The 27,602-nt window shown below is 43.4% G+C and overlaps 1 protein-coding gene across 6 annotated transcripts in view; it reads right to left on the bottom strand.

Annotated features, from left to right (window-relative positions):
* TRIM2 (tripartite motif containing 2) overlaps positions 1–27,602 on the bottom strand; it is a 125,813-nt gene that overhangs the window by 69,797 nt on the left and 28,414 nt on the right. Inside the window, exon 1 of one of the 6 annotated variants that reach the window (XM_081137479.1) lies at positions 26,704–26,862. The exons of 1 other annotated variant lie outside the window; for it this stretch is intronic. In XM_081137479.1, the coding sequence (XP_080993605.1) occupies positions 26,704–26,733 (30 nt within the window). In that variant the 5' untranslated portion in view covers positions 26,734–26,862. Of the gene's footprint in view, positions 1–11,705; positions 12,541–26,703; positions 26,863–27,602 lie in introns of those variants that run through there. 4 more of the 6 variants (XM_081137478.1, XM_081137481.1, XM_081137483.1 and 1 more) reach the window with 4 other exon arrangements.

Here is a 27,602-nt window from a genome sequence, read left to right as displayed (position 1 = left end):
AGATTGCAAATGATTTTGTTATAGAACAGTCAGATCCCCCAGGAAATACCATGTAATTCCTAATTCCCTTCTTTCCTTACCTCCACCTCTACCTTCTTAAGCATCTGTGAATGGAGACAGGACATTGTGCTTTCCTTTCCACATCTAGGAAGAGTTTTACTGTCTAGTTCATATGAAATTCCTTGCAGGCCAGAAATTCTTTCTCTAATGCCATTTGAAAAGGCCACATTCCAGACACATAGCAATTAATAATTAAACTTGTTTCGCTTGACTCAAAGGAAATGCGAAGGCTTTCTTATAAAGCCGTTCCAAGAATCAGATCTGTTCTTGTACATCTTTAAAAAGCTATGTGTTATCCATGTCCTGCTATCATTACTACTATCATCTGCTTGTCCAGTCCAACTGAAGTGCTGAGTGGTCCTCAAGGTCAGTGTCATAGTAGTGCCCTCCAACTCGGTGGGGACTCTCCTCTGGGTAGAACATGGCCCAGGCACAGGTGTGTATACGTAGTCTGAGTCATAGATTACCTGCCAGCTCCCTTCAGAATTGCCTCTTTGTTTTAACTGCTATCTAATGAAGAAAGCAGGCAAAGCCTCCTTAGAACAGAAACAGTTAGGAACTGGGATCTGGCAAGGAACCCTAGCCAAGATGTCCCCAACTGTATCCAATGCTCCTTCCCCACCCATCAAGAAGCACAAACCCATGGTGAAAGAACCTGGCATTTTCTTTCATCTGCATCCCACCAAGTGCTGTGGCATTGGGACCTCTAAAGGGATCAGAGCCACCCCTCTGATAAGTGGATCTGCAGTCTCAGACCAAATGACCTGGGTCAAGGGCATAAACTCCATCACTTTCCAATCCCATGGTGGGGCTCAGTTCTCTCCTCCATCCCCAGCTGTGGCTCCTAACCCCCCTGCTTGCCCTGGCAGGGCCTCTCCACCAGTCACTGGAAGCAGGAAGGCACAAGACCCTCCGTCCTTTCATAGAATCAGAGACATTTAAAGTTGGAAAGAACTGTAAAGGTTCAACCACAAGATACTTTCTCTAAAGAACTGGTTCCTGTCCCGGGGGCCCTGCCAACATGGTAACCCCTCACTTTTTTCTAAGGTATCTCTTCAGAATACCTGGAGCTCTGTGACCATATCCAAACAGGTCTGGGAAGGAGACATGACACCCCCCACGCCATACAACTAGCAAGTGGCAAAAGCCAACGCAGAGCCCAGGCCTGAGTGCAAGCCTCTCCATCTGCCCCACTGCCCTCTCTCTGCCCGCAGACCCGGGAGCTGCAGGTCTGTGCAGGCTGCCCGCTTACTTCATGAGGATGGAAGTTCTGTGGAGACTGTTCCACCACTGAAACGACTGGAAATACAAGCACAGGTCTTGCCAAGTGAGAGTAAAAGTACTAGATCGAGGAATAACAAATAGCTGTCACAGCACAGCTGGCCTGCCTGAGGAGTTCATGGTTTAGAGTTTAGGGACATGCAAACACGGCAGTCACACGGCAGGAGTTCCCAAGAGAGCTGAGAAACAGGAGCCCCCGCAGAACATGAGGATGGTAAAAGGTTGGAACTCGGCCATCCACATGGCCAAGGGCAGGGAAAAAATAAACCACGACATCCTGTTGGAGGGGGATTCACAGAGAAGGCGGACTCCTGGGACTGGGAAAGAAAAAAAAAAGATACAAGACATAATAGACGGAGGCTAAGTATTACACCAACTTTGTATAGTTAAGAAGCTGTGTATCTTCAGAATGACCTCGACAATAAAAACCTGACACTAAAACAAACACAGAAGAGTGGACAGTAAACCATTAGCAGTTAACCTTTTAATCTAGTCAAATCTGACCACAGGCTAAAGTGATAAAAACACAGAGATTTACTCAAGACCTGTGTTGCTGGCATGGCTGGCTGGCATGTTGGGGCCCCTTCTCTTCCATGTTCTCCGATGGGCCTCGGTGGAATTGCCATTCTATTTTTAAAAAGCTATTAACACATATTTGTTTGCCCCCACAAGTGGAAGAATCCAGTCTTAATTTAGACTTGCCCATAAAGCTTATTCATTACAAAAAGAGTATCAGGGAATGGGAGGGAGGAAAGAGGGTGATAATCACTGGGTGGCAGAATTAAGAAAAGGCCAGGGCTTTTATTTTAAAGTCATTTTTAAAATACGTATAGTTTAAATGTGGTAAAATTTGCTCTTTCTAGTGTTCAATTCTATGAGTTTTGATAAGCATGCAGTCTCGTAATCACTACCACTATCAAGATAGAAAACGGCTACCTCGCCCCCAACATTCCTTCTGCTGAGAGGCTTTTTGAGAGGAAACCAAGGCGGATTAGAAATCAGAAGTCAGGGAAGCCAAGCAAAGGAGAAAATGACGGCGCCAAAGAGGGAAGGAAGGGTTAACTGAGGGAGTGAGAGCCTGGAGGTGGCGAGGAGGCCAAGGCCACTCAGAAGAGGTTAATTCTAGTGGAAAGGAACATTGCCCCTATTTCTATGAAGTGGAAGGATGAATACATTCACGATCTATCATATATTTGGGGGGTAGATTCCTAATGTCCTGCCAGCAAAACCATTTCCTGCTCAGCAAGATGTGAAATGTCATATTCCAAAGCTTCCGCCTTGGAGGTATTATCTCCGATCGCAATTACTGTCTGCAGGAATCACATCACAGTGCCGTGCAGGCAGGGGGCTGGTTTTCTTTGGGCTGTGTGCCCAAATTCTGCTGCCATGCAATCCTGTAGCAATTTTAGAATTTAACGACTTCAAAATTCTCCAAAGCTAAGTTCATCTGCATTTTCTCCCATATCATCGGTGGAAAAACTTGGCAGCAAAAACAGCTTCAATCCTCATAAATGCATGTGACAGCCTTAGATGACTCACTGCTGAGGAGCTAGCTGGTTTCCGCAGACACGTCCTCGGGGTAAGATTTGGCGGAAGAGATTTGCTACTCATCTTGTTACACTTTTCACTTAACAGCACCCTGAAGTAAAGTTCCCTCCTAATGCCTGTGAGTCGCTTCCATCTCTGCTCATCTTTGCAGTCCTATGGCTGTCACCTGATTCAGGGGTGGGAGATGGGAGGGTGTTAAACCATAATTCTAAAACTGTGGGTTTCAAGAGTGGGTTGGGGATCAAGTTGTGGGCTGCAACCAGCCTATTTAAACAATGAAATAGAATAGAAAACGGCAGAGGGGTAAGTGTGATCTCATGCAATTTTTGTTTCCTTGAAATATATGTCTGTAGTGAACCACAACATAAGATATGACTCTACTGTGGATCACAGTCATGGTCATGTGTGGGAAATTTGGGTGTAGAACGTATATGGATCCTCTACTAATAGTGGGACCCTAGGCAGGTTACTTCTGAATGACCTTGTGGCTTAGTTACAACCATATTCTGTAAAATGGGGAAAATAACAGTATCTATTATATGGTTGTTGAAAAGAAAAGATTAAAGAGAAAATTCATGGAAAGCATTATGGACTGTGCCTGATTAACAGTCAATGCTGATTATTATAATTTCTTTTCCTCCCTAGATCTATAGCCCAAATATTTGTTTCCTACCCAGACCTTTCTTCTGAGCCCAGAACTGTGAACCCAACAGCCTGCTTGACATCGCCACATGGTTGTTCCACAGCATCTTCAGCTCTATATATCCAAACTTAAATTCAACTCATCACCACCTTCTCTCCCCAGTCCTCGCCCCTCCCACTGCTACGTCCTGTCCCCAAGCACACAGACACTTCTGCTGTTCCGTCTGAATTCACTCTTGTATGAGAGGTACCAGGACCTCATAATATAATCTTCTTTGGAAGTAGGTCTTCACAGAGGTAATCAAGTGAAAATGGGGTCATTAGGGTGGGCCTTTATGCAGTCTAACTGGTATCTTAATTAAAAGGGGAAATTTGGACATAGAGACATGCATAGAAGGCAGGCACGAGGAAAACACCACTGACAAGCCAGAGAATGCCTGAGGCTACCAGAAGCTAGGGAGAGGCACAGGACAGATTGTCCCTCACAGCCCTTAGAAGGAACCAGCCCTGCCCATACACCTTACAGCACCTCAACGTCAGTCCACATTCCTCTGCCTGGCACTAAAAGTCCTCTTTGATTTGGTCCCACCCTCCTTATTGAACCTTAATTCCTATGACCTCCCTATCTAGAGCTTCTGGGCAGCCCTCCTCCAATCAGATGGGTCTCCCTGCTAATCCCCATCTGGAAGCTGGCTCTCCACCTTTTCTTGGGATGTTCCCAACCACCTATTATGCCCCACCCACTTCTCTTCCATCTACACTTGCACAGTCTCTAAGCTCTAACTGTAGTGCCTCTTCTTCCATTATACTGCCCCTGATTTTTTGGCCTATGGTTTTCTCCCTCTTCTCTGAACCCTCATTGTTCCGATCACCTGTACCATGTAAGCTGACACTAGATTATGCCATATTCACAGTTTTCTCATGGTTTTTCATGTGATACTCTTGGGTCTGGAGTTAAATTTTAAGTGACTAATATCTATTGCCAATCACTTTTTCGGACACCTTCCTAGATTTGTTTTCTCAATAAAACATGAAGCTCTAGATTAAATCACAATTCTTGCATGATTTTATCACTTGTCAAACAATCGAGTATTATTGACCATTTTGGTTTAGAGAGAGCGATGCCCTGGGTATGAGTCTTAAATCTTCTGTTACTGGAAAAGTCACTAGACTTCCTTGAGCCTCACTTTCCTTACCTCTAACATGTTACCTCTCAGGTCATTATAAAGATAAAATGGAGTAATTTATGTGAAAGTGATCTTTAAAGGTAAAGATTTGCTCAAATGTGAGATTAAATCATTGTTATCATCTCAGTGCCAAGTTATCTCAGCTAGTTAACTGCTATGCTGATGAAATTATGGGCTTGAACCTCAAGAGCTGGTTCATCTAGATTCATGCCACAGGGGCCAGTAAGTTTCATAGCTAATAAAGAGTGAGAGGAGGATTGGAGAAAACTGCAAAGCACATCCTAGTAGGTCAGCAGGGTTATCTTCATAAATAAAAGATAGAAAGCATATAGGCACCTCAATCTATCTTACGGCATGTAGCATCCCAGGCTCTCGGAAGAAATAACTGACAGTTCTGACATAATCAGCTCTGATGCAATATATCCACAAGGTTATACCTAAGTCGAGAGTTTAATATTTTGTTTGGGGTTTTTTTTCTGTCATTGAATTCTATTGGTTTTAAGACTGAAAGCTAACCAAGAATTGATAAAATATGCCTGCAATACAAAGGCAAGTCAACCCCTGTCAAATTAGAATCTCAATATGGTTCATCCCTTGAGCACCTTGGTAAGGAAGAGCAAACCCTCACTCCAATTTCCAATGAAGATGAGTTCTAGTAATATACAGAGTCAATATTCACATCCCCAAACCACCAAATTTTCCCTATGAAACCAGCCATATGAATTTAGACTTGTTGATTTTTTTTAAAATTTAAATGTGTCTAGGTTAAAGGGGTTAAATTAACTTTTCTTTTACTTCATCTTTGGTATTTGTTCCACAAACCTTATACCCCAGTTGCAAGTTGCTGACACTAAATACAGTATGCATATTAAGAGTGTAATTACTGTAGCAGTTAGGATGTATAAAATTCAGAAAGCTGGGACTTGGATTTCAGGGAATGAAAAATAGATCTAGGACAGGAGCAGGAGTTCTGAGTGTCTCCACTGGGAAGGACTCCCTCTTTACGGTTTGCTGGTGAACTCCAGTGCCCTTGACCACCCATCCACAGGCACCAGCTGAAGGGCTGAATAATGAAGGCTGAAGACTAAACTACTCATAGAGAGACCAGGCAGTACTTCGGCGAATGCATTTATCCAAGGGACTTGATGAAGAGGAGATGCTTTAGGGAAAAAAAATCTAGGAAAAGAAATTTATTTATTTAATTCTATCTAGATTTAGTTTTAGCATGGAGCATTCTGTGCGCATAAAGCCCCAAACATGCCAAGAATATTTTATACTGCATTACAAATGAAAACCAGCTCCCATGCAGATGGAATTCAGAATTTCATAAACCAACAAATCTGTCTTCCTCGCCTTACAGAAACTGTTTTAACTATTTAAAGCAAATTCTTAATTTTTTCCTATTCTCAAAATTATAAAGGCTTTTTAGAAAGTAGCATGAATTTGATCTGTATGTTTATTAAAGATTCAGTTTATTAAAGATTCAGAAACAAAACAAAACTTCAGCAACTTTGTTTAAGCAAAACAATGTATGTGGACTACAAGTAAAATCCTTGTGGAGAAAATCCCTGAGAAACCCAGTTTGTTTCCTTTTCGAGAAAAAGACACCTTCCTCTATAGCTGAAGGAGAGACATTAGAGTAAATCTCACAAGAAACAGCATTTTGCACAGGGCCCCCCATGCCTTTCACTCCCACCCCTTCCCTTTCCAAGATCCTAGATCTCTCATGTTCTTTTAGTGGATACTTTGGCTTTGAGTGGGATTTAGCCTTTAGGCATTAATTGCTTTGTACTTCAGCATTCGGGGAGGAAGGGGAGGAAGGACCCTCAAAAGGTAATTGCTACTTGGTGGCCAAAAGTAAGGAAAAACAGCAAAAAGACTGAAGTCAGCCTCTGCTCATCCTTCCTCTAAGCAAATGTCACTGTCACATCACTTCATTGTACAACATGACAATGTGACTTCCACGTGACGTGGGGCAAAAGGAAGCATTTGTCATTTAAGGCTCGTTTGTTGTACAGTGTGTGACACAACAGATGGATGAAGCATTGCATCTCTGAAATGGAAATAGCTTTGTAAAAAAGAATTCTTTTTAATGGTACTAGGAATCTGGAGACCATGCTCTATAACCATTTGTTAAATTTGGTTTTGATCTGTGGTTTCATTATTGGCTTAGATTTAGAAGAGAAAGACATTGAGTCCTGACCATTTGTTTTCTGCAGCAATCGAGAAGCAAACATTCAGCCCATTTAAGTATCTTTTTATCCACTTTTCTTGGGCGAGTTCTGATTGGCCTTGTTAAATAAGGGGGTATCCCTAATATGTGCTTACATTTCATGAGAGGTTCATAATCTCCTTATTTGACTGAGGCAATTATTTTGCTTTTCATAAGCAGAATCCAATGCGCAGGCTTAGTAGAAGCAGCACTGGACATATGCTGAACAATAAAGAGGAGCCAGCTGCTCCAAAGCTGCAAGGAAACAATTCACTCACCAATACCAAGGAGATTATTACCTACTGAGATAGCCTGTGTGCTGCTAGGGCAAACTGTACCTAATCTTGGATTACAAAAAAAAAGGGTTGCAGGGAGGTGTCAGAACTTAACTCAAGCTTCCATTCTTTTGAGTATCTGCAAATTCCTGCCCTTTCCCTTCCCCCTCCTATGCTTCTAGTTCACTATTTTAATTCCCAGCAGAATCATAACTAAGGCAGACTGCCCAGCAAATAAGATAGATGGGGCCCCTCCCACTGTGTCCAATAGTCAAGGAGATACAGGCAGCTAACAAGATGTAAATCTCATTCTATGTGGCTAATGCCTTTTTTTTAATCCCTAGGCAAAGGCCAAGAAAACTCATCCTTTTGGGAGGTTTTATTATGTAGCTTTGACACCATTGTTGAATGTGCAACACTAATTTAAATAAACTGCAAGTAGTAGACAAAAGAGACAGTTCTTTGTTTAGTCTGAGAGGTTGTTTTCATGATTAAGGAGACCTGATCTCATTGTCTTAATTAAGGCAAAGCTCAAGGATATCTATTATTTTCCCTCCAGTCATTTTGGTGCTAGCCCACTAACTGCTGAACAGCATTATAGAAATAGAGGCAATCACCAAACAGGAGTCTTGAGGTGAGGTACCAAGTGCCACTTTGCCCAGGTCATGTTGAAAGAGCCGAGAACACACCTTTAACAACCAAAGGAAGCAAAGCTCAGGTCAAGGGACCATCTTGATTCCCTCGGGAAGTGCGTGGAGCTGTACTAGGGAAGAGGGTCCTACCACAGCCCTTGATCTGGCTCCCAGGTGATGATATCAGAGAATAGGCGGAGGAAGGGTGCTCACTAAAGTCTGCAGGCACCACCCAGGCTTGACGATTCCTTCAAGGCCTATGCTCTGCCTTTTAGGCTATTGTACTTTTCAGATCATAAAGCAGGGGACTTGAAACATAATATGTGTTCAATAAATCCTGTTGGCTGACAGACTCAGCTTGAAAGACATCTTTCCTTTCTTCCACCAGATTGGAGGGAAAAAGAAACACAACTGAGTCTATCTAATCTTTCGAGTTTTGGATCTTATGTCAAATCTCTTTTTTGGGGAGTCTTATTTGCTTCCTGGTCTCCAAAATGATCCTCTTTGAAGGTCAGCAGTGAGGGTCCTGATCCTAATGTCAGATAAGCAGGCCAGCAAGACTTGATGCCTCTCCCAATATTTCAGTTGAAATCAATGGCTACATTTAAAGTAAAAAAGACATCTTTCAACAACAGGCATTCTGAAACGTGAAAAACAGTTACAATAGGAGACCGTGATTTAAAAGGCTAATCACCTCCCAGAACTGCAGTTGCCTCCAGCATACTTCTACAAATTGCTCGGGTTCCAACTGCAGTTAAGGCAGAAGTGAGTCTGTATCCACAGCTTCAATTGGAGGGCTTTTAGACTGTCATGAATTAATAAAGATGCTGATAGACACGGTGTTTTGGTTTCACTCAAGGACACATCCTAATCTTCCTGGCCAGCCCTTCTGCCTAAATAAATTTCATCCAGACATCCAGTGTGTTATGAAAAAGAAGAATGTAATGAAAATTCTAGGGTGAGGCTATTTCTGTTCAAGGATTAAGATGAGCTTCAAAGGCAGGATATGCAAAAATAATAGTTTTACATAGGAAGGAACCAGTATTAGTAAGACAAAATGTTTGCCAACAAAAGCTCAATTTCTGAGGCTGAATTTCCACCAAACTCTCAAAAAATGCATAAAAGCTGAGTGACTAGTAACAGTGGCTCAGTGCCCTTAGATTTACTCCCCTTCGCTTCCCCTCTACCTACTAATCTCAAAGGTCCACTTGCCAATTCTTCCAACTCTAAGACCAAATACTATCTGTATCAAAGACCATTCTCTTCTGTAGAAAATAATAAGCTAAACTCACAGATGACTTGCAGGGACTCTTTCAGACCTGACAACTAGCAGGTCAGACTTAAGGTCTGATATAAGTGAGCATAAGAAATAATGTTGGTGATACAGTATGACAGTAACTCAGCTTTGACTCAAGACTTTTAAAATAACGGTTTCAGAGAGGCTTCTCAAACAGACATCGTGGACTGTATTTTCTCACGAAACCCAAAAGGAAAACCGTCACTGTTCTCATCTGTATCATTAGCAGCAGCATCAAAAGCATCTTGCCAGCACTTGCCAACATAAACCTTTAGAGCCTGTACAAATCAAGCTAAAGCTGCCTTTGGGGAATCTGTAATCCAAGATGGATTTGGTGTAAACCAAGCAGTGGAGTGGTGAGAAAGGAAGAAAGTTCTGACAATGTTTTCTCCTGAGATTTCAGGATGGCATTTTTAAAGGTTCCTTGCACATTGCTGTATTACCCTATTGGGTTATCTCCACTGAACAGGCAAATCTGCACCAAGCAGCACTTGGAGAGGTGGTGAGTTACTGCCGCTTAAAAAAGGCCAAATAAACAGATTACTCATGAGTTTCAAGGTAAACATCCAGTTTCTTTCCAAAGTAGTCAGTGGACAGAAATTCAAAGGTCAGAATTCAACCCAAGGGCAGACCAAAGAAAAGGTCAGAGCGTATGCTGTTAATTTTCAAGGAGACTCCCTAACTCATTTATATCTGTATCTTATAAGAAGCTCCTTCCATTTGTGTTTCAATATGAAGGAGAAATAACAAGCTAACCAGACAATCAGGAAACCATGCAATTCAACATTCAAATGATGATGCAAGAGAAATAATTCACAATGTAGGTGCCACATTTAATTTTGAAAGATACAATGGAATTTCCAGTGGAAGATTTAATAGACATAGAATTTTCCAAGAAAATAAAGGCAGGATTTGGAAAAAAAGTTCTGAGAATACTGATAAGGGGACACTGTTGTCTAAACAAATCTTGACACTGAAAATGTAATATCCTAGATTCCATGATCCCAAATAAAGCCATGGTAGGTACCTGCATGGAATAGTATGGGAAGGGGTAGAAAGGAGTGTGTAAAAAAGAGGGTGAGTGAGATCTGCTGTCAGCCCTCTGTACCCAGGCCAGACATGACCGATTATTTCACCGTTAAGACATTTTATGAGTGTAGTTGGCCTAACCTGACTCAACCAAATCTGTATTTACCCAAGGGGGGAGGGAGGTGGAGTTTTTTGTTGTTGTTTTTTAAATTAATTCTGAATTGCTAGATGTACCTAAATTTGAAGAGTCCTTGAAGGAAACGTAATGTAACACGTATCATAAAGAATTTGATTAAATTTGATTAAATGTTTCTGGTTAGGGTTCTGAATCATTCCTGCTCTTGTTTCTTACAGCTGAAGGGCAGATACAATGCCTGCCAAGGTTGGAGTGAAGTGGAAATCTGAGACTAGAGGTCAAGTAGAACTGGGAGGCAGTGAATGGAGCACAATACCGGCTCCCACCTCCTGGAAAAGGAACCCAGAAATGCAAGTTGTCATGCAACAATACCCAGAACTGTATTCTTAAAACACTGATATAAAAGTTAATCTCCATTTTTAGAAGAAACTAAGCTAAAAACTAATTACTGAAAAAAGGCATTGGTGTGTTCACTGCCACAGAACACCCTCCCTCTCCCATTAAGGGCTAACCCAATCTTTGATGCCTGAAATTCTAAGTGCTCTAAATTAACTATTTAAAAACCATTTTAATCTAAAGCTGTCTCTGTTTTACAAACTAAGGCTGATGATTTGGGGGGGGGGAGGTGAAAAAGGAAACAGTTGCTCAATGGGGTTAGACTACGGGGTGGGGGGGTGGGGGGTGGATTTGCGGTTCATAGAATGCTTTGAATATGACAGGCATTTATTTCATGCAACAAACCTTCCTGCCACCCCAGCCTTTCACCTGACTTGTTAGCAGCATGTGAAATTTTCAACATGGGGCGTGCATTTTTCAGAACACAGCAATCAAAAAGAGCCCAGAAAAGTCTCAAAAATCAACATCCCCGCCTCTAATAAGCCAGAACTGTTGTATGGACTTGGGCAGAGGACAAGACTCCAGGTTTATAGGAAGGAAATCTATTTCAGTAGTTTTAGGGAAATGGCCAGACTTTAAGAGAAGGGGTAGGGGTGAGGAGAAGGAAACTGTTTTCACAAATGATTAAAGCTACTGCTTTAAGATTGCAGAATATCTTTTCTTTTTTTCTTCCTCAGTGCAAAATGACGTGAAAAGCTTTACTTGCGAAGCTTTGCGCACGTACGGTTTAGGGAATGGCAAATGGTTCCCATGCCCCGGGAGACCTGCGCCGCCCGGCCTGGAGCGATGCACCAGCGAGGTCTCGCCCGCAGCCCCCAGCGCACAGCGCCCGCCCCGCCGGCTGCGGGGAGCGCCCGCTCCGGGCCGGCTTCGACTCCCGGCCGGGTTTGCAGGCTTCCCGCGCACCTCGGGCCCCGGGACCTGGCCCCGAGGGGAGGCGCCAGGTGGGCAGGACCAGGCCCGCGGGCGGCCGCCGCTCGCTCCGCCCGCACCGCCGCGGGAGCCCTGACTTACTGCGACTCCCGCGAGGGGCGGGTGGCTCTGCCTCCGGGCGCGCTCGCTCCCAGCCCGGGCAGGGGCCCCCGGCGTCGGCGCCGCTCCTCCCCGCAGCCCGCCGTGGTCCTGCCGTCCGGCGGCGTCTGAAGGTGACCCTGCGGTCTGAGCGCTAAACTGAAGTCGTGACCACAGACCAGCGGAGGAAAAGCTGCCTCCCGGCTGGATTCGGAAGGGCCCTGTGTCGGAGGCCACGGTTGCAAACGGCGCCCCGGTTGGTCATTTCCATTCTGCGCTCAGGCCGGGAGCAGGGACATCTGTTTTCCATATGTCGAGAGGCAGAGGCAAATCCTGGATTACGTGGTGCCCGGCGCGCTCTCGCTGCATTCCGGACCCGGCCTGGCAGCTAATCCCTCAGCACGAAAACAGCACGCGAGTGGGCGCCCAGCTCCAGAAAGACTTCCCAGCGGTGACTAAAGGCTCCTGCGGCCGGCCGCCAGCCGCCAGCCTCCCTCCGCGAAGGGCCAATCGCGGCCAGGGGAACAGGGAAATGGGGGCTTGGCGCGCCGTGCAGCTCTGCTCCCGAAAACCCGCCCTGCTGGCCAGGCCTGTAAACGCAGATGCAAACTCTGCGCCTGGGGGGAAGTGACTGGAGTTGGATGGGGCCGAGAGAGCTGAAGAGGGCCAGCCTTCGTTACAGGACAGTTCGTTATAAGCAGTCACAACTGAACGTGAGAGAAGACAGTATCTCCGCGTTTACTTTCGTTCTGACAAGTCAACTACAACACAGCACTGAAAATGATGAGACATTAATCCTTCAGGGTCTTATTTTTTATTCCAAAATAGGTTGGGATAGGGAGTCTCCCCTCCCTCCCCCCTCCCCCTCCCCCCCTCCCTCCCCCCCTCCCCCCCTCCCCCCCTCCCTCCTCCCTTCCTCCCTTCCTCCCTTCCTCCCTTCCTCCCTTCCTCCCTTCCTCCCTTCCTTCCTTCCTTCCTTCCTTCCTTCCTTCCTTCCTTCCTTCCTTCCTTCCTTCCTTTCTTCCAACTTCCTTCCTTCCTTTCTTCCTTCCGACACATTTATGAGTACCTCCTATGTGCCAGGCACTAGACTGAGAACAGAAAATTGGGAAAAGCCTGAAGTCTTTACTCTCAGGTGCCTTACTATTGGGGGAGGGTGGTGAGCAGGGGGGGTAGGGAGACCAACAATTTCAGTGCATTATGAAACTGCTGTGATAGAGTGTATGCCCAGAGGGTTATACAACATAGAAGCAGGTTTTAAATCATGCTGGAAATCAGGGAAGGCTTCCCAGAGGAAGCTGCATTTAGGTTTTGAAGCCTGAGGAGGCATCAGGTAGAATGAAGAGGGAGAGAGGCAGAGGGAGATCAGAACTCTGAATGGCTGCAGAATGCAGGCTCAAGGAGCAAAGGTGAGAGATGAGTTCATAGAAGGTGGCAAGGAGTCAGAACACACAGGTCTTACCTTCTAAGCTCTGGCATTTGACCTTTGCTTGGAAGCTATGGGGACACTCTGAAGGATTTTAAACAGATAAAGTGACTTGATTAAATTGTGTTGCAGAAGGATTACTGTGGACAGCAAATGGAAGGAAGTCAGCCTGGGGAGGGAGTGGAGGCGGGGCTGGGATGGACAGGAAAGACTCCAAAGATGTGAGCAAAGAGGAACCTTTAGGATTTGATGCCTGTGGTAACAAGCATTGGAGTGGCGTTGTAGGCCAACACCCAGCTTCTGACATGGGCAGCACGGTGGATGGAGGGTACCACTCACCAAGAGAGAAAAAGGAAGGAGGAAGAGCAGATGGGACCAGGGAAGTGATGACTTAAGTTTAGACGTGTTGCGCCTGTGGTTTTGTGGCTATCCAAATGCAAATGTCCCAGCAGGCCAGACAGCCACTTGGATCTGTAAGGTATTTTGGGCATCAGAGGCTAGCTATACAGTTGTCCACTTATAAGTAGAAAGCAAATACAGGAGCGGAGAAAAATTCACTTAGTTTGCTAACGCTGTCCTAACAAAGTACCATAAAACGAAGTGGTTTAAATAACAGAATTTTATTGGCTCACAGTTCTGGAGGCTGGATATCCAAGGTCAATGTGTCAACAGGAACATTCTCCCTCTGACTGCCACTGGGGAAAGATCTGTTCTAGAACACTCTCCTAGCTTCTGGTAGTTCCTTGGCTTGTGGCAACAATCCCAATCTTTACATGGAGTTCTCCCTGTGTGAGTCTGTTCAAATGCCCCCTTTCTGCAAGGACGCTAGTCATACTGGAGTAGGGGCCCACCCTACTGCTGTATCATCTCATTTTAACTAATTACATCTGTCCTTATTTCCATCTCCTATTTTGAAATTTCCCTATATCCACATAAGGTCACATTCTGAGGTAGTGGGTTTAGGACTTCATATGGACAGGGGACACAATTCAACCTGTAACAGTCACACCATGTGGACTGAGTTATTAAGAGCAGGACTGAACATGGAGATGAGGAGAAATACCAGCTTTAAGTGGGCAAAGAGAACAGCTCCAAATGAAAACGGAGAGAAAACTGATTAGAAATGTACACAAATAAGGAAGAGAAATGTTTAAGAAAGAAGTGATTAACATTGCCAAATATTAAAAGTCAGGCAAGATAAAGCTAGGAATTGCCCATTGCCTTTGCACTGTGACAGTCATTGGACGGAATGGTCAGACCAGTAGATGAACTTCAAAGGGCCTGCTCAGCTTCAACATTTTATTAAAACCATTGTCCAGGCAAACCATGGAGAGGATGTGGGATAGTGGGCGTTTGTTTGAGACTTGCCTCCCAAGGCTACAACCTGCTTTCCAGCTTCCCTTGCAGTTCGAAACTGTCTCCTAGGCTCTAGCTCTGGTGGAGAGACACTAAACTTCAGTTTGCATAAAAACAAGATGAGAAAGCAGACTCCAGAGAAGTGATTTCTATGAGGTAGCACAGCCTGGTGGAGTGATGTGACTCTCAGGGATCACGGGGGCCCAGGTCCTAGTAGCTGTCCAAAGGAGTGTTTGTGTGCCTGTGCCTGGAGGAGCAGTACTAGGGCTCAATCTGGAACCATCTGGTGGTGTAATCTCTGCATTGTTCTCAACTGGTAGCCTCTGAGCCTGATTCTCTGGATTTTTTAGGGATTCTCTGAGCCACTCACTACTACTCTTTTTAAAAATTATAACAGCTTTGTTGACATACGATTCGCATACTACAAAATTCATCCATTGAGAGTGTACAATTCAGTGGGTTTTAGAATATTCTCAACGTTGTACAGCCATCACCACTATCTAATTCCAGAACATTTCATCATCCCAAAAAGAAACCTCATACACACTAGCAGTCACTTCCCATTCCCCCCTCCTCTCAGCCCGTGGCAACCACTAATCCACTTGCTATCTCTATGGATTTACTTATTCTGGACATTTCATATAAACAGAATCATACAATATGCACCTTTTGTGTCTGGCTTCTTTCACTTAAACATTTTTTAAGGTTTACCCATATCATAGCATGTATCAGTACTTCATTCATTTTTATTGCAGAATAATATTCCACTGTATAGATAAACTACATTTTGTTTGTCCATCAGTTGATGAACATGTGCAGCTTCCACTTTTGGTTAGTATGAATAATGGCCTGAATATTTGTGCACAGTTTTTATGTGGACCTATATTTTCATTTCTCTTGGTTATAACCTAGGAGTAGAATTGCTGGGTCATATGGTAATTCTATATTTAACATTTTGAGGAACTGCCAGACTGCTTTCCAAAGCAGTTACATCATTTTATACTGCTACCAGCAATGTCTGAGGGTTCTAATTTCCTAGTGGGTGTAAAGTGGTATTTCATTGTGGTTTTGATTTGCATTTCCCTAATGATTCATAACATTGAACATCTTTTCATGTGCTTATTGGCCACTTGTGTATTGTTTTGAAGAAATGTCTCTTGAAATCCTTTATTTTTTAAAATAAATTTTTAAATTAACTGTTTGTAACATGAAATTTACATTTTAACCATTTTAAGTATATAGTTCAGTGGAATTAAGTACATTAATGTTGTGCAAAACCATTATTATTTGCCCATTTTTAATTGTCTTTTAAAATTAATCTTTTATTGTTAAACTTTTATATTCTAGACACAAGTCCCTTGTCAGATATATGATTTGAAAATATTTTCTCACATTCTGTAGATTGTCCTATCCCTTTCTTGATGGTGTTATAATAGTCTCTAATAAATTCCTTTTATGCTCAAACTAACTAGAGTAGTTTTTATCGTCAGTAGCTAAGAACACTGACAGATGCACTGGCTTCTGTTAAATACTACCTTTAAAAAAAATTTGTCTATAGCAACCTGTCTCATATCACATATTCTATCCAATATTACCTTAGAATTTTTTTCCCTAAAGCATTTCCTATTCTGTTAGAATTCCATCCACATCTTACATTTCCTGGGTGCAGACACAAGGTATCAAAACCCACCACTAACTCAATTATGAGCACAGATACCAGCAGCCCTCCCTCTTATTTCCCACCTCTGCCCAGTCCTGACCCTGCACACTGGCCCTGGTGCAATGCCCTCCCTCACCCCAGAGTCCTCCCACTCTGCTCCTCCCTTTCCTGTTATAATGCCAGAGCCACATGGAATTTATGAATGAGATCAGTGTCCTATTTAAACTTTGGATCATCATCAGTGCCCAGGACAAGGCTTTGCAAAACTTGGCACACAATAAGTACATGTTAAATTGAATTGAACCTTGTGTTCTATTTCCTTAATTTAGTTTTATTCTGAAATAATACTTATGCAGTCCTTGATTTTAAACATTCCCTTAATGGCCACCTTTGGAGGATTAGGGCCTGATATTGGGTTGCAGGGCAAATCTATGGTGTTCAATTTGTGACTGGAAGAATGGAATTCTTTGGGGAATTAATCTCTAGGAGGCTGTGAAATGGAGAGAAAAGGTAAAGCTTCACAGGGTGCAGAGAGGAGTTAAAGAGCATTACTGGGGGACATTGTATTTCCTGGCAGAGTTTTCTGGTGGGTTAGGCTTCAGGACCGCCACTGCTCAGTGCTTTGGGTCTGTTTTGTTTTTATAGGCTTTCTTATCCCCCCTCCTTGTTCCTATACCTGTGAAGTTTAAACTCTTCAGATTAGGAACTAAGTAAAAGGCACCCATTGGAAATAGCTGGAAAGAGCCCGAGTACATTCAGTCACCCAGTGTTTACTAAGCACACACTTTGTGTAAGGCACCACTCTGGACACAAAGGGACAAGATTCCTTTCCTGTATTAAGGAGCTGGATGACGAATGCGGCCGTCAAGACAAACACAATTAACTATAATCCAAAGTAGAATGGACTTCCAATAAAACAAGCATAAGACACTGTTTGAGAACTCAGGGAAGAAGAAACCGCCCACTAGAAAAGGTGGGGAAGGAAAGCTAGGCTTTTTGCTTAGAAATTTAGGACTTAACTAAACCATAATCCCTGTTCTCCAGTGGCTCCCAAACTAGTTAGGAAGAAAATCACACTTACAAGGGGCTATAATTCAAGACCATCTATGATAAGATGGATTAGAAAGAGTCACAGAAAAGTGAGTGATCACTTCCTATTAGAGTAACTAGGAAAGACTTTATGAGAGGGTGCACTCGGGCCCTAACAGATGGAAATGATTTATTAAAATGCATATTTTAGATAAAAAGCAATAGAATGCTCTAGAAAATCTGGAAAACCCAGTAAAGTATACAGAATAAAATAGAAATCATCTATGGACCCACTGCCTACAGATAAATGCATTGCCAGACATATATGTTTAATAAATATTTGCCATATGACTGACTGAATAAATGACATTACCATTTATTGTCTCTAATTTTTCCTCATGAATATTTTTACTATGCACATGATTTTGAAAACTGCTTTTTAAAAATATATCACATTATATGTATTTTAAATCTGTAAAATATTTGAAAACACATTTTAAACAGCTGAAGAATATTTGATTAATTGATATATCATTTACACAACCAATTTCCAAAGTGCTTACATTTATGTTGTTTCCAAATTTCTGATTATTATAAATCAAATGAAATTGCTAAACACAAATTTTTGTGCATACCTATAGTCTAGGCACAGATTCCTGTAAATGAAATTATCAAGTCAAGGTGTATTAACATTTCTGGGGCCCTCAAGAGAGTAAAACATTGCACAACTACTTTCTAGAAAGGTTGTATCAATTTACATTCCCACTAGCAACGTATGAGATTAAGATACACACCCTCACCAAGTGTTATTTTAAAATATTTGCTAATCTGATAAGGAGAAAATAGTAACTCATTGTTCTTAAATTTTCTTATTTATTTGGTCACTAGTGATGTGGAACATTTTAAGTATGGTCGTTTCCATTAATATTTCCTTTAAGTTGCTAGTTCATGTTCTTTGTCCATTTATCTTTGGGGAACTTGGAGAGGATTCTTTCATTCAGTCTGAATTCTCCTATGGCTATCACTGTGTGAGCATCCGGCCAGTGTGTGATCTTATTTTTTTAAAGTTAAGTTATCATTCATTCCTTTTCCTCTCTCTCTCCCTCCCTCCCTCCCTTCCCCCCTTCTCTCACCGTAACATGGCCCCGAAACACAGCCAACTACTTCATCTGGTGCTCAAAGAACTGTGGTCTGTGGCAATACTGGAGAGAGAACTAGTTATTAGAATTACTGAAAGACAATATTATCAGATTGTCAAGGGCCATTTAGTCACTGTGACTCTCCTTTTAAGTGCTGATTTAGAGCCAAACCTCCTCCTATGCTGTACCATTAAATGCCACAGTGTTCCCCTATTGACCCCCTAAGTCTCAGCTGAACTGGACATTCCTGCTTTTGTGCTGTCTGTTCCTGCTGAGCCTGGTGTGGCCTTTTCTACTTCTTTCCCAGCCCAAACCCTGCCTGTCTCTGATTAGGAAGCTCAGATGGCAGCCCTTATATGAAGATAATCTCTTCCTCTGAATCCCACAGCACACTGTACTTCACTTTCAGCACTTCCACTCTCCCAGGTGTTCCGGCCATTTGTGCATACAATTCCTCTCCTTCATTGCTGTATAACCTCCTTGAGGCATCTGCGTGAATGGGTCTATGTCTTCTTTATGTCTGGATTCCCACAATACAGTTAGCAGAAAACCAAAAATGTTTTCCAAATTAAAAAATAAAATGTCATTTAACAGAAACACTGGGGGCGGGAGGGGGACTACTTCGAAAGGGGGAAAAATTTAATTTTAATTGTACAGTAGTCCCCCCTTATCCATGGTTCTGGTTACCTGTGGTCAACCACAATCCGAAAATATTAAATGGAAAATTTCAGCTCACTTCATGTCACCATATAGGCATTGTATCATCTCACATTATCACAAGAAGAGGGGTGAGTACAGTACAATAGATATTTTGAGAGAGAGAGTGAGTGCATTCACATAAGTTTTATTAGAGTATATTGTTGTAATTATTCTATTTCATTCTTACTTGTTAATCTCTTACTATGTCTAAATTATAAATTAAACTTTATCAGAGGTAGGTACATACAGGAAAAAAACCACCAGTATATGTAGGGTTTGGTACTATCCTCAGCTCCAGGCATCCCCTGGGGTCTTGAGACATATTCCGCAGGGATAAGGGGACTAGTGCACTGACTGTGGTAATGTTATGGACTGAACTGTGTCTTTCCCTCAATTTCATATGTTGAAACTCTAACTCCCATGTTAGGGGTATTTGGAGATAAAGCCTTCAGAAAAGGAATAAAGGTTAAATAAGGTCCTAAGGATGGCGACCTAGTGCAATAGGATTAGTGTCCTTATAAGACAAGGAAGGGACTCCAGAGCTTTCTCTCTTCATTTGCGTGCGCAGTGAAAAGGCCATGTGAAGACATGTCGAGAAGGCTCTATGGGAAAACCAGGACCCAACCATACAAGCACCTTGATCTTGGACTTCCAGCCTTCAGAACCACGAGAAAATAAATTTCTGTCCTTTAAGCCACCAAGTCTGTGATATTTCTATGACATCCTGTGCTGAATAATACAGTGGTAATGGTAAGGTGTTAGGTAGAAATGGAAGAAAGTTGGTCTAGACAAAAGAACATTAATAACTCAGTCAAAGAACTCACAGAATCTCATGTTGAGACCTTAAGGGGGTGGACACTAAAGGAAGAATTAGGAAACATGCCTCCTTTGGTCTTCTCATAAAAAGCACAAGATGCCCTCGTATTCTACAGCTGCTTAAGTCCTCTGTGGCAGAGGAATGAAAAAACTGGAGTCCAGGGACTAAGAAACTGAATGGGAAAAACAATTAATTTTAGATCACATATAAAGTCAGCAGAGGCAAGTAAGCATCAAAATAATATTTCAAAACCATTGGGAGGTTGGCAAGGAAATTGCTGCTGGCTTCCAGTAGACTAAGAGCAGACTTTCTTATGTTTTCTTGAAATGATGATCTATGATCATCTCAGGCTGATCCATTAGCCATGGAAAGATACTCTTGAGTCTCTAGGGACGTCACTCACTAGAGGCATCAAGCCATATCACAGAGCCAGACACGACTTCAAACCAAATGCTAAGGAAGAGCCCGTTAGAAAGCCCAGAGAGAAGGAGAAGAACTCTCTTGGCGTCAAGTCCTTGCCAAAAATTCAGTCATCCGAACTCTGCATATCTTAAATGCGTGTCATGCTTTGGTCCAAGTAAGGTTTTTTTGTTTGAAACTTCAAAAGAACAACAAAATCAAACAGGCAAAGGACATTTTTTTTAAAGAACTGTTTTTCTTAGAACTATTGTGATGTAATGTCTTCTCAGTTCTTCAATTAGAGATGGGGAAAAAAAGAAACCATGAAAATGTTTCTTTCAAAATCTCCTTTCATCCAACATGTGGAGAAAATATGGTGGCAATTGAGTCATTTTCTTATTCTATGCATTTCAATGTATTCTGTGCTTAACTTCTAATATATATCTTGTCATATAGTTTTTAAAAAATAAACATTTAATAAGTATAAAATACAAACAGAAAAGTGCACAAGGCCTACGGCAGCAGTTTGATGAATTATCACAAAGAAACCACAAGAGAACACCACCCAGAAATAGACAATTACCAGCATCCCAGGTGCCCCTTCCCAAATGTAGTTTTGAACTAGATATATTTTTTCATAAAAAGAATATTATCAATGGTAGTACGTGCCCAGAAGCCAAAGAGGTTGATGGATACATTATCCAGGAGTTAGAGGGCATCTCCATTTACCAGGGGCTTCTCTAACTTTTAGATTCCTTAGTCAGTTGCACAGTGCTCAAGGGAATACAAATCATTATAACCATCCCGTGTTACTGGCAAGTGATTTTGTCATATATATCCAGATCCTTAAAAAATTTCTATCTTATGCCTTAGTCATTCCAGTTTAAAATCTTTCCCAAAGCAGCATCAGAGATGTGGTCACAAATATACATGGAGAGAGCATCTAAGAGCAGCATCTCTGAGATGACTCTGCCACTTCTTACTTGTGCAGTCTGGGACAAAATATTTAACCAACTGTTCTGCACCTTAGTTTTCTCATCTGTTAAACGGTTATACAAAGATTAAATTAGTTATAATACATAAAGAACCTGAAACTGTGCCTGTTACACAATAATTCAACAAATGTTAATTATTAGCTATTATTACAAAACATTCATCATTGCATTATTTATAATAGGAAAAAATTTGAAAGAAGTTAAATGACCAGAAATAAGGGAGTGAATACATACACTCTTATGCATCATACAAAAGAATGTAATGCCCCTCTGTGAGTATCACATAGTGTTGAAAAATGTGGGCTCTGGGTAGCTCAGTTGGTTGGAGCATCAGCCCATACACCAAAAAGGTTGTGGGTTTGATTCTTGGTCAGGGCACATACCTAGGTTCTGGGTTCAATCTCCACTTGAGGCACGTACAGGAGGCAATTGATGTTCTCTTTCATATCAATGTCTCTCTCTCTCTCTCTCAAAATCAATAGAAACATATTTTTGGGTGAGGATTTTAAAAAGGGGGTCTGCACCAGCCTGACTCTGACCAGCTGTGCCACCTTGGACAATTTTTTTTACTCTCTGATCCGAGCATCAGTTTCCTTATTGACAAATAGAGAATCATAATACCTGTCTCGAAGGGTTAGCTGCCTCATATACATGAAGCACTTAGCAGAGTTCCTGGCATGCGGTTGGTGTTGAATCAGGGTTAGTCTCTCTACTTGAAGTGTCAGTGCTGCAGCCTGATGACCTGATGTCATCACACGAAGCTTCCCAGTCAGTGGCTGAGAGTGTGTGTCCTGGGAGAGGGCAAGCGAACAAAACCTAAATTCCCATTGGAATCAATAGAGGGAATTATGGGTACAAGCCTAGGCCTCGATGCTCCTGCACAATTGCCATGTGAAGGAGCTGGAAACAGTCGTTCTGCGGGCAGCACCAGAACAAATTGCTTTGATTTAAAGGGAAAAATGAAAGGTCCCCAAGCAAAAACTCCCATCACAGCAACAAACAAGTCTTGGCAGAGAGAGGAGCTAGGACGGTTTTCCTGATCTCCATTCCCCATCCGCTTCTCCGCCTGCCGCCCCCTCGGGCTTTCCAGAGACTGAGGGACAGGAAACGGAGAAGACAGATTTACACCCACTTGGGGGAGATGTTCACTAACAGCTTCCACAGAGCGAACTGGGAGCCGCTCTGATGTGATCCCCACCTAGATCCCGAAGCTCCGGGTGGGGGTGCAGACACAGACTAGACAAAGTTTATGTTCTCAAGAAGCAGGTTTACAACCAGCCCGGGAAACCCGGCTGGCATTGGGATGTATCTCGGACCCAGAAGCCCCAATTCGTGGAAAAGACAAGGATCGCCTGTTACCGAGCCCTTCCTCCACCCAGCCCTATTTCACCCTGACTTCAGGTCCTTCTCTATCAGCAGATCCCCTCTCTCAAGGACCCTGCTCCTCCAAGCCACACCCAGGAAAGCCTGAGACACCACCAGGTCTGTGTGCAGGTGGCAGGCTTGGAGCCCTGGCCACACGGCTGCTGAGAAAAACGCAGCCTCACACTGGAGGCCAGCACTCCCTGGGCAGCCTTGGGGGGGGCTAGCTGCCACCACTGCCCCTCCCAGACCTGCAGTGACAGTCCAGACAATGGTCCCCTCCGTCCACTGCATGAGCTGAGTGTGGGAAGAGAGCTGCTTTTTTCGGGCCTTGTCACTATCTTTCCTTGTCACAGTTCCAACAAGGCTTCTGGGGCTTGGAGGGTCACTGCTACCTTATAGGAGTCTTTCTGTTTTCTTTTTGCAATGGACTGGCATTAATTAGTATTTATGCTCTACCCCGACTGCGCCCAGAACACAGGGAGTATCCAGAAGACACAATACCTACCCTCGTTGAGGGTTTATTTAAAGGGGCCACATTTTTAAGAAATCACTGATTGTGGATTTTATTTGTTTGTTTGTTTTTGTTTTGTTAAAAGTGCTCTTAAGAAAAGAGAATCATCCAGTTAGGGGTGCTGGTCAAGAATACTACATCCTGAGAGACTTAGCTGCCGTTGCTTGGTTCCCAGTGAACTATTAAGGGATTCAGTTCTGGCCTTTTCTGGAAATGCAGTTATTGCCTGGGAAGCACTTGAGGGCCATGGAGGGAGCCGGCCTCACAGATTTCCCCGGACTTTAGCTGTTGACAGAGGCCCCTCAGCAACATTTTGCTTAAAGCTCCTCTATTTAAAGTTAAATCACCCAGTGTTGCACAGGAATATCCTGGAAAACTCCACAGATTTGAAACTATTTTGGAAAGCACACAAGTGCTCTTTGTGGTACATAGTTCTGAGGTCAAGTTACAGTTTCTGGGAAGAAAAGAGGAAGGAAATGTGCCCAGTGAGAACTCTGTCCTTGAGGGTCCCTGGTGGGATCTCACTCAGGATTTATTTCGCTCCTTAACACATCAAAGAACACAGGGCGGAAGCTGGCTGCCCTGCCCGGGTTTACAGGGTTTACATCGAGCTTTAGAGGGTGCTACAGATTTAAATATCTTCCTCCTACACACACCTTAAGGATAGACAGCATTTCCTAAATTCATTCCAGAGACGAGTGTCAAGAAGCATATCTGATACTCGTAAAGTCAGAGGTTGGCCCTTTGGCTCCTTGAGGTTTCTAGAGGCAACCGGTTGAGAAATTTCACTGGAGTTCTACTTGCACAACAGCTGCAAAACATGAGATGTGCCATTCCCTCAGGTATGGTACCAGAAGGCACAGGCTGAGAGTGGGCCAAACACCTGCTGGTTAAAGACCTACATACCAGGAAAAACTCTCCTTGAAAAGCTGAACAGGACTGCAGGTGTGATAAGGGATAGTGTTCCCAGCAGGTGTGGCTTTCCCATCAGGAGTGCTAGAGGTGAGATGATGCTTATCTAAATGACTCCCAGGGGCTCCCCAGGGGACTTAATCCCAGTTTCTGATTCACTTCCATTTTTTTTGATGGGTCACCATATAGCACAGGCCCACCAGTGTGGCAGGGCCAGGACCCAAAGGCCTCCTTGGTTGGCCCTTCCTGACGTCGGGCTCACTGGGTCAAGGTTGTTACCCTTTGGCACTCTCACCCATTTAAAGGAAGTGGTTTTTGGCTTTCTTTCTCAGCTGCCAATTAGCTTCTTGCAAGAGGTCACATTTTGGTGGCAGTGTCTACATGATTTTTCAAGAAAAATCTATCAATATGAATGCTAACTATAATCCACAGGGAATTCTCATTTCATAACATGATGTTAGGTACTATATACTTTCATAATGGTTCACATTTCAGGTCACTTACTAGCTGTGTGGCTTTGTGCAAGTTACTTAACCTTTCTGTGCCCCAGTTCCCTTCTCTGTAAAATGGGGACAATAATTGTACTTACTTCAAAGGAACTAGTGAGGACTGAGTGAGATAATACAGGTAAAGGCCTGGAACATAATAGGTGCTCAATAAATGATAGCTATTATTACCATTAGTGCTTGTCATTGTCATAGCATTTCATTCATACATGCTTATTTCTTTGGTTTCATAAGCCCATGAGAACAGTCCTCAGTATTTAAAAGCTCTAGGAGAATATTAGTTTATTGTAATTCTCTCATTTTAGCATTAGTTTATGTCAATTCTGTATCTGAAAATATGCTGTAAGTGTCTGAAATTCCAGGAGCCTGGCATGCCCACCATTCTGGTAAAAGAAGCCAAGCAAGAGCAGTCTTTGTGCCCCATGGGGTCTCTTGGAATTCACCCCATTCTCTCTCTCTCACCAGGCTTCCTCTTTCTTCCTCCGCATCTTGCCATCACCTGGGGGTGGGATGTTGTTGGTGGGAATGTGAGAATGCCTGATGTGAAAAAAGCCAGGATTTATGAGACCTGAGGGAGGTGGGGATGGTGCACATCTCTCCCCCTCCCCCTTTCCCAGGCTCACGGACCACTGAAGGAGACCCTGGGCTCACTTAAAAACCATCTGGTGTTTTCATATACTGCACGGAAACATTCATGTTGCTTTGGGTCAAATTCATTTAAAAAGTAGCCTTTGCACCATGGCAGAGTAGTACAGTTGGTTAGAGCATCATCTGATAAACCAAGGTTGTGGGTTTGATCCCCAGTCGGGGCACATATAAGAATCAACCAATGAATGAATAAATAAGTGGAACAACAAATTGATGTTTCTGTCTCTCTCTCCCTCCCTTCCTCTCCCCACCCTCAAATAAATAATACATACATACATACATACATACATACATAAAATAACCTTTGTATCTGACTTAATTCATCTGGGAGCCCCAACATGTATTGACTTTAAACATGCTATCTGTAGATAATAAAGACAATTTCTGGGGATTATGGAGAGGTGGGGAAATTTATAAGGCACTACAAGTATTAAAGCCCCATGATTCACTTTTAGCTTTATCTCAAATTAAATCACACCTCTTCCTTTTTTCAGGCTCCATCCATATCAAACACAGACTGTGGATTCACCGACTTTATACCATGAGGCTCATCAGAAAGGAAAAAACAAAATTCTCTGATCAAAGCTGCCATGGGTGATTTTCTGTTCAGCTGGAGGCAGGAAATCCCAAAGCAATCCCCAGGGCTTTAGCTGCTCCATCCCCTCCCCCCCCCTTGTGGTCCCATTGACAGCACACCCCTCCCTTGTTCTGAGTGGCCCTGGCACTATGAGAGGTGTCTTACTTGGCAACAAATGGGGCATGGAGATGATGAAATCAGGCCCCAGAGATCTGTGCCTGAGCAGCTTCCAGCCCTCACTCATTTATGAAAACCAGAAAGAACCCGAATGTGGGCTGGCCAAGTGCATTTAGGGTATCACCCCCATCTCACAGGGTGTCCTCTGGCTCCTCTGCCTCCTCTCTTGGGTAGTCAAGGACAAAAGCTCTAATCGCCTGGGGCTGTTCCTTCATTCCTGAGCCCTTTGAGCACTTTCATGGGGCAGTAAAACTTTACAGCCTGCCAGCTCCAAACGGTTCCCACATTTCTGAATAGAACGATTTATGACACACAGGACTATTTCAGTTTGCCCTTTGAAAATAGCAGCAGATATCAGACCCTTTCAAAGGGGGTCGACTGGGTGACATGGGCTCCCAGCTGGCTTACAGAAACCACTCAGAGGCAGGGCACAGCTCCTGACTGCACAGAGTTAAGTTAGAAAATAAAACAGCCTTTGATTCTCACCACTTCACGGAAGAAGAAACCGTAACCCCTGTCTCTTCCGTGGTGCTTTGGTATCAAGCCCGGTGCCAAATTATGTCTCTCTCCCAAATTTTTCCTTCCTTGCTCCTTTCTTGCCTGGGTTGACGGGGATCGCTATGAGCTTCATCGGTAAATCCTAGAGAACTGATCTCCCTCTGTCTCCGCAGAAAAAAAATTAAAACAAGAAAAAAGCCAGCAACTCAATCACATCACAACCCCCGACAGTGCTGAGGATTAGCCCGCGCGGGGGGCACCAGCGCTCTCGGGGCCTCCTTACCTGCGCTCCATGACGGCCGCTCCCGCGCATCAGAGTCCCCCAGGCTCCCCGGCTGCGGGCACTCGGCTCCTCGCAGCCCACAGACAATTGGGCCCATTCTAGTCATCGGGCTGCCGAGTTAAAGAGTAGCCCTTACAAAAATATAAACAGCTTGTCAGCACAAGCCAACGGGGCGGGGCTCCAGTCCCAGGGGACAAAGGCAGCCAACGACCAGCCTCTTTAGGCTCTGTTAGCTTAAGATATTGTGTTTCATTCTGAAGTAAGGGAGGCTGAGCTGGGAGACACAGAATAGGAAGGGCCAGGTGTCACCTGCATAGCCCAGCAGCACGAAAGGGGCCCCGAGTGGAAAACTTGAATCACTGCCTGCAGAAGACCAATTTCAAGGCGTTTGTATGCCTCATGCATATATATATGATGTATTTTAAAAGCCACAGACATGTGTGTCCTCTGGAGTATTTTAAAAGCCACAGACATCTTTGGCCTTCTGGGGTTAATAACTGTAGTATTCATTGAGGTACACAGGAGTTTTTCAATCCAAGAACAAAATCAAGGAAGATGCTTTTACGACATGCTTTTTTTGTTAACTACAATATCTGATGAGAGGCACTCACTACATCTGCAGAGAAAATGCTTGATTTGATTGGAACGCCTTCAGAACCCGGATAAATAGGCTTATTTTGTTCCCCAAATATAGGTGGCTCACATTCATTTTTTTAAATGCTTGCTTAACCTGACCACACATACGCAAACAAAGCAGGAGGTAGCTCCGGATATTTGGAAGAAGAAGGCCCATAGCCACAGCTTTTTCTCTCTCCTGAACTTAACTAATTTCTGCTTTTAATGCTGCTGTGCCAGCCTAACCTTCCAATGCCCCATGATAATAACCACGAACCAGAAAA

This window comes from Miniopterus schreibersii (genome assembly GCF_964146895.1).
Source record: "Miniopterus schreibersii genome assembly, chromosome: 4".
In the NCBI taxonomy this organism is placed as follows: domain Eukaryota; kingdom Metazoa; phylum Chordata; class Mammalia; order Chiroptera; family Miniopteridae; genus Miniopterus; species Miniopterus schreibersii.
This window is presented reverse-complemented; position numbering and strand designations above follow the sequence as displayed.